This window comes from Mus caroli, chromosome 9 (assembly GCF_900094665.2).
Source record: "Mus caroli chromosome 9, CAROLI_EIJ_v1.1, whole genome shotgun sequence".
NCBI lineage: Eukaryota > Metazoa > Chordata > Mammalia > Rodentia > Muridae > Mus > Mus caroli.
This window is the reverse complement of record NC_034578.1, coordinates 18,164,307-18,171,664: the sequence shown is the minus strand read 5'-3', so window position 1 is coordinate 18,171,664 and position 7,358 is coordinate 18,164,307. Positions and strand designations below refer to the sequence as shown.

At 50.9% G+C, this 7,358-nt stretch overlaps 1 protein-coding gene across 2 annotated transcripts; it reads right to left on the bottom strand.

The window, feature by feature from the left end:
* Nucleotides 1-4,112: 4,112 nt before the first annotated feature.
* On the bottom strand, nt 4,113-5,666 carry Pigy (phosphatidylinositol glycan anchor biosynthesis class Y). 2 transcript variants are annotated; one of them, XM_021172899.2, is made up of 2 exons: nt 5,598-5,666; nt 4,113-4,745 (listed from the first exon to the last, which is right to left on the bottom strand). In XM_021172899.2, the coding sequence occupies exon 2, from the start codon at nt 4,480-4,482 to the stop codon at nt 4,267-4,269; it is 216 nt and encodes a 71-aa protein (XP_021028558.1). In that variant the 5' UTR covers nt 4,483-4,745; nt 5,598-5,666; the 3' UTR covers nt 4,113-4,266. The 2 variants fall into 2 exon arrangements, with proteins under 2 accessions (XP_021028558.1, XP_021028559.1); XM_021172900.2 differs by lacking the exon at nt 5,598-5,666 and adding an exon at nt 5,479-5,591.
* Between the last annotated feature and the right edge of the window lie 1,692 nt (nt 5,667-7,358).

Here is a 7,358-nt window from a genome sequence, read left to right as displayed (position 1 = left end):
CGGGACCTTCGGAAGAGCAGTCAGTGCTCTTAACCACTGAGCCACCATCTCGCCAGCCCTCAGTTCTGTTTCTTTATCACTTAAGTACCCCTAAGCCTTACCCCAGCTCAGGATGCCAACTGAAGAACTGGATCCCCCATGTTGTATCTGACTGTCTCTTGTCTTTGCAAAGCTCGTTTCAAATGGGCAACAGAACCTGGTTGTGTAACATCAAATTGGATTTAAAAAAAAAAAAAATTCTAGCGTGTTAGCCCCAAAGGAGGCCAAGAATGTTTCGAGTTTATTGGCTACTAAAGTTTATTTTTACTGAAGCCATGGCCCACAACACACACACACACGCACACACACACACACATGCTTTACACACTCATCACAGGCCTACAACCACTCTCACAGTGAGCCACTCTCATCTCTCCTGTGTAGCACAGGTGTGCTTCATCGTTCTTCAAACAGTTGCAGAAAAGGCCCTTCAGCCTGTCGAGAAGGAAGGGGAGAGCTGGGCTTCTGAGGGACAGGGCCGTGGGTGTGAGACTGCTTCCTGTGCCGTTGGAAGACTCGAAGGCAAAGGGCTACAGGGGGAACAGGGGCAGACAAAACACACGCACACCACAGATCCTCCTGTCCATGACCGTGAGCCTCCTCGCCATCTGGGGAGGGGTGGTGCTGTCTGCCAGCTCCCACCCCTCACACGTAAAGGAACAAGGCAAGCCACTCAAGCGTAAGCACGGGTGGAGGGAAGGCTTGGGGCAGGAGACCCCATCTCCACGGCCTCTCCCAAGCTGGGACTTCCGATCCCCCTAAGCTAACAGCAACAATAAGATTTATTATTGTATTACTGTCTGTCTGTCTGTCTCGGTACCTGGGTACGTGTATGAGTGCGGTTGTCTGAGGCTGTCAGAAAGGCACTGAGTTACAGGCAATAGTGAGCCACCATCCACAGGCACTGGAAACCACAGGCTTCTGGGAGAGCAGCACACATCCGTGCTGGTTAGCCTTGTCATCTTGACTGTGCCCTTCCCCCAGCCTTGAGCAGGCTGGCTCAGGCCTGGCTTGCCACACTTGCTAGCCCACCTAGGGTGGAGTCTTCAGACCAAGTTAGGTCTATTGTCCTGCCACCAGCTTTCCCCCAAGACACCACTACCCGCTGAAAGGCTGAACCTGTTCTGACAGGATCCTGACCAAGCAACAAGATCCTGGTATGGTGGGCGATGGGTTCCCCCCTTTATAAGCTCACACGCAGAAGTAAACATGGACTTGATCAGAAAACTTTGTCTTGGCTCCTTATTTCTCTCGCTGCCCTTCCCATCCACCCCATCTTTACTTTCAGGAACCCAGTAACCGGCAGGCGGCTACACTTGACTAATCATCTAGAAAGAGGGAACCTTAAGGAACTACTTGATGGCTTAGTCGATTGGCCTGTGGGTATGTCTATGACATAATTTAATTACTGATATAGGAGGGCCCAGCCCACTGTGGGTGGTGCCATCCCCAGGCAGGTAGGCCTGGCCTGAACAGTAGCTGATGTGAGCTAGGGAGTAAGCCATCCAGGGTCTCTGCTTCAATCCCTGCCTTCAGGCTCCCACCCTGAGCTCCTGCCCCGACGTCCGTCCCCCTCATTGGTGAACTATGATTGAAAAGTGGAAGTCAAACAAATCCTTTCTTCCCCCAAGTTGCTTGTGATTTTATCACAGCAACAGAAAACAAGCCCAGAGCTGGAGCGATGGCTTAGAAGTTATGAGCACTTGCTGTTCTTTAAGAGGGCCCAGGTTCAATTCCCACCTGGTGGCTCACGTAACTCCCCTAAGTCACGTTCCAGAGGATCCGACACCGGCCTCTGACCTCCAAGCACATCGCGCGCATACGGTGCTCATTTATACACGCAAGTCAAATACTCACAAAATAATCCAAAAAAAAACTTTATAAAAGCAAAGCAGGGCACACTCTTAATCTCTGAGCCATCACTCCAGCCCCTGACTTCTTTAATCCTGTTCCTAGGGTGACTGTGGGGACTTCCCCAGGGGCCACAAAGTCCAATGTACTCAGGGAATTCCAGACTCTGTGTCCCATGCAGGCATCAAAAACTGGCAATGGTCACACCCAACACTTCCCATCTCTGGCTTACCCTCAAGCCAAAGAGAACTTTCTCTTTTTTCAAGACTTTGTGTCTATTTTTAGGGGTGTGTGTTACAAACCTGAGTACCGTGCTTTTGGAGGCAGAGTTTTTGACCCTGGAGGTACAGGGAGAAGAGGAGGATCAGAGGGGAGAGTCTGCGAGAACAGGTGTGGTGCTTTGATAAAAAAAAAAACAAACAAACCCTCTGAGTGGCTATCCCTGGTTGTCAACTTGACTATATTTGGAATGAACTATAATCCAGAATTGGAAGGCTCACCAGTGACCCTTATCTGGAGGCTTGGAGATAGAAGTTTCTGATCTGAATCTTGGTATGGAGATCTTGAGGCATTGTGGCTATGGATTCCAGAAGATTAAATCTCAGAGTTCAAGGTCATCCAGGATTAAAGGTGTGGTGGAACACACCTTTAATCTGGGCTACACCTTCTGCTGGAGACCATATAAGGACATTGGAAGAAGGGAGTCTGGCTCTCCCTCCTTCGCCTGCTTGTTGTGTGAGACTGAGTAACTGCTAGATCCTTGGACTTCCATTCACAGCTACTACTGAACCATTGTTGGGAATTGGGCTGCAGACTGTAAATCATCAATAAATTCCTTTACTATATAGAGACTATCCATAAATTCTGTGATTCTAGAGAACCCTGACTAATACACCCTCATAGACACATATCTGCATGCCTGACCTATAGCTTGGCTTTGAGTGAAGTTTCCTGGCAACTTTGCAAATCTATATATGGGCTTTTATTCCTTGAATAAGAATCCAAGAACCTAGCCGGGCGCTGGTGGTGCACGCCTTTAATCCCAGCACTCGGAAGGCAGAGGCAGGCAGATTTCTGAGTTCGAGGCCAGCCTGGTCTACAGCCCAGGACAGCCAGGGCTATACAGAGAAACCCTGTCTCAGAAAGTTAAAAAAAAAAAAAAAAAAAAAACCCACTGGGCTGGAGAGATGGCTCAGCAGTTAAAAGCACTGACTGTTCCTCCAGAGGTCCTGAGTTCAGTTCCCAGCAACCACATGGTGGCTCACAACCATCTGCAATGAGATCCAATGCCCTCTTCTGGTGTGTGTCTGAAGACAGCTACCGTGTACTCATCTAAATAAAATAAACCTAAAAGAAAAAAACAAAGGTAATGTTATAAAGTCAGATTTCTTTCCTCTGTAAAACAATTTTTTTTATTAATGTGTGTGTGCATGAATAAACATGCCACAGGTCTGCAGGTGCCCAGAATCAGGTCTGATCCTCTGGAACTGGAGTTACAGGCAGTCGTGAGTCACCAACCTGGGGACTAAGAGCAGCTGGTCCAAGGAACTGCTGAGCCATCTGCCCAGCCGCAAACCCAGGCTTGGTATGTCCAGCTTCCAGATATTGGTTTTTATATATGGCACTACTCCACTCGGCTCCTCTGGGTGGAGTCAAACCTAACAAACATAACACTTCACCATTGATGTTGAAGCGGAAACAAAATCCCAAATTATTTTTGACAGTCTCACTATGCTGGCCTGGACCTCAAGAGATCCACCTTTGCCTCCCAAGTGTGTGTGTCACCACTGCCTGGCTTCCAAACAACTAACTGTTAAATGAATGGGCTGAAGAAAAAGACAGTCCTTAGGGCCTGGGTGCTGGGTTGGCAGACTGCTGGCTTGGCGTTCCTGAAACCCTGGGTTCCTCCAGCACCACATGAATAGATGTGGAGCGCTTGCCTATAAGTTTAGCACTCAGGAGGTAGAGACAGGAAGGCAAGGAGGACAAGGTCTGCCTCTCACAGCTTGAGGTTCCCCAGGATTAAATGAGAAGGCAATAGGCGGGCAGAGAGATGGCTCAGGGGCTAAGAACATGAACTTGCATCCTTTATGGATGATCTGAACACAGCTCCCGTAGCCTACAACTGCCTGTACCCCCAACTCCAGGGACCCATCACTCACATGGCCTCCTTGGGCACCCACGCTCACATGCACATACCCACACACAATTAAGAACAAATCTTAGAAGAAACAGTCTTCGGATGAAGGCTGGTCGTGTTCCTCTCCCTCAAGACATTTTATTGAAAAGTATTTTTCAGCTACAAAAGAATCTGCAACAGCCAGGAACCTCCGGCCAAGCCCCACTCCGAAGGCAGCCCCAGCAGGAGGGGCTCCCCTAGTTATGTCTGAAGAGCTTCAGGCCCATCCATGTCCACAGATGGAAAAACACGTACACAGGCACGGTGACCGGCAAGAGCAAGCTGTAGAAGCACAGGCTGCTGGCGCTGGTGCAGCCCTCTGGGAAGCCTTCCTCCACAGAGGCGGAGTAGAACAGGCCTGCCAGCGAGATCAGTGGGATGAGGACGGTCATGGTGGGCAGGGACGGGATCATCTTCCTCCCTTCTTAAAAGGTTAACTGTCTCAAGAAAACTCAGTTGTTTGAAAAGTTCTGTTCTTGTGCAGGTGCGCTCTTGTCTTATCTTTCCCTTGTCCCGACTCCTCATTCACCCAGGCATGCTTCCCAAGGGCACACAAAAACTCCAGGGGTCCCAGGCAGAAGGTGCCAGCTCCTCAGCCTCCAAGTCACACGCAGCAGTTCCCAGCGACTGCAGACACCACCTGTGTCCCTCGCAGCGCAGGCGAGAGGTCTCTTAACTGTATGAGAAACGTGCAAGATGACAAGATGAAGGGCAGGCCAGGGGAAGGGAGAGAAAAGAATGGGGAAGCAGCCTGTACCAGCACTGAGTAGATTAGAGACAGGATTGCTGGAACCGGCAGACTGGCCTCGAACGTTGTGATCCTCCTGCATCAGCCTCCCCAAGCCACCACATCCCGCTAGAAACAAACCTTTAAAAAAGGAGTGTCCTCCAAAACTGCCTATGGTGACCCCCATCAGAGGTATCAGTATTGAGGAGGCAGTGACAAAAGAACGGCTGCCAGACCATGCTTAAAACACTACAAGTGTCATGCATTACTTTGGAAAGTAAACAATTTGAAAAACAGAATGAAGGTCAGGTGGACTGATAATGTTTTTGTGAACTGGGGAAGCGGAATGCGACCTACAAATCCGGGTTCGCTTCAGGCATCTGAGTGAGGCTTTCTATACGAGGACTGGCCCAGCACTAGAACCTGGGGCCAGGTCACGAGCCACCCGCCGTCAATGCACAGACCGAAGACAGCGCCATCCCTTGGGCGCAGCCGCCTCGGGGACCGGAAGGGGCAACGAGCCCGCTGCAGTCTCTGACGGACCGCGGGAACGATGGCCAGGCCGGACAGAGCCGAGCCGAGCCGAGCCGAAGAAAACCGAGCCGAGCCGAAGAAAACCGAGCCGAGCCGAGCAGGGCAAGACAGGACAGGGGGAACCCGGCCGAACCGAAAACGAACCAACCAGACAAACGGAGCCGGCGGCGTCCGTAGCGCAGACGCCTAGCTGGCGCGAGTCCCGCCCCAGCCGGTTTTCAACAGCTCCTCCGCTCGTATCTCGGGACCTCGAGGCCCTAAACTCACCATTTGCAGGCCTGTAGAAGTCCTGTCCCTGCGGCGCCTGGCGGTGACAGTCACCGCCCCACGAAGGCGGGACAGCCCGGCCAGCAGCCCAATCAAATCCCTGCAGGGGCGGGGTGAGGAACCCAGATCCCGCGATGGAGCCGGTCAGCGCGTGCTCATTGGACAGTTCACCTTTCCTTCGCTCCCAGGCTCAGGCTCCGCCCCCGTAGTCTTGATTGACGGGTGAAGCCAGACTCTGAGAGCTCCCCAATAGCTAAGGACCATCACCTCTGGCTGGGCGTCCTGTATGCTAGTCCTGCTGGAAGTAGGAACGTATTTGCTACAGTTTATTCACGGCGCTCCAGAGAGGACAGTGGGGTCTTTCTGCCCTGAAAAGACTTCCCCACTTCTTTCGAGATAGGGTTTCTCTGTGTAGCCCTGGCTGTCCTGGAACTCACTCTTTACATCAGGCTGGCCTCGAACTCAGAAATCCGCCTGCCTCTGCCTCTCGAGTGCTAGGATTAAAGGCGTGCGCCACCACGCCCGACTGCCTTCCCTGAATCGCACCTGGCCGCAGCCACTATCACCAACCCTCTTAAGCAGCGGAAAGAAGACTGATCCATTATTTTACGTATGAATCGGTGAATGGCAAAATAATAGTTTGTGCTGATGAGATGGCTCAGCGAGTATAGGTGTTTCCTGCCAGGTCTGACTACCTAAGATCGACCCTCTGGGACCCACATGGTGGAGAACCTATTTTCTTCTCACATTGTCCTCTGACCTCCACACATGTATTGTGGCACACCTGCGTGTACTCCCACAAAAATGCAAAATGAAGTTTTAAGAGAGAATGTAGCCAAGCACACTCCTAATCCTAGCACTCCGTAGGCAAAAGCTGGCGGATTTCTGTGAGTTCGAGGCCAGCCCGGTCTACATGGCAAGTTCCAGGTCATCCAGACTACATAGTAAGCCAATGAGTGTGTGTGCCTTGGGGTTTGGGGGAGGGACGGTGTTCGTAAATGCTGTCTACGGAGCCGGCCACTGCCTTGCCTAGTGAGGCAGTGTTATCTCTGATCCCAGCGTAAAGAAAAATGAGGCTGAGCTAGGATTCTGTGCAGTACTGCACAGGAAGCTCCATCCCTTAATCTTCCCGCAAGCTAAAAGATCAGAAAGGTTTTCTTCCCAGAGGTAAGTAGTGGTATAGAGTCCATGCAGTTTCTGTTGTAACCACAAGGTGGCAGGAGAGAGCTGAGGACAAACCATCCTATGGTTTACACAGAGCAGATAACAAACATTTTTTAATTAAAAAAAATTAAAATCGGAACAAAAAATAGCCAGCAAAATAGTTCAAGAGGTAAAGGCACTCACTACACACGCCTGTGAAAAGGCCAGTATTGGCGCAAGATACCCAAGACCAAGTTCTCAGCGTAGAGGGGTTTTGCCCCAAAGTTCAAAGGGCAGGGAATAAAGAGCCAAAGACAAAGATAGAGGATGAGGGAGAAGGGGGTGGTCACAACAGACAGGATGATGACAGCACAGCAAAGGACTGCCTCTGGATAGAGGAGAGACAGACGTGGTGCACAGGGAAATGGCGGTTTAAAAAGGTAAAGAGGAAACCCCGTGTTAGGACAAGGTGTTTAATTTTTTTTTTTTTAAGGTTTACTTTTTGCGGGGCAGTGGTGGCGCACGCCTTTAATCCCAGCACTTGGGAGGCAGAGGCAGGCGGATTTCTGTGTTCAAGGCCAGCCTGGTCTACAGAGTGAGTTCCAGGATACCCAGGGC

Bases quoted from the DNA above. Each gene is read 5' to 3' on its own strand.
- Pigy (XM_021172899.2), bottom strand. From the start codon at position 4,482: ATGATCCCGTCCCTGCCCACCATGACCGTCCTCATCCCACTGATCTCG.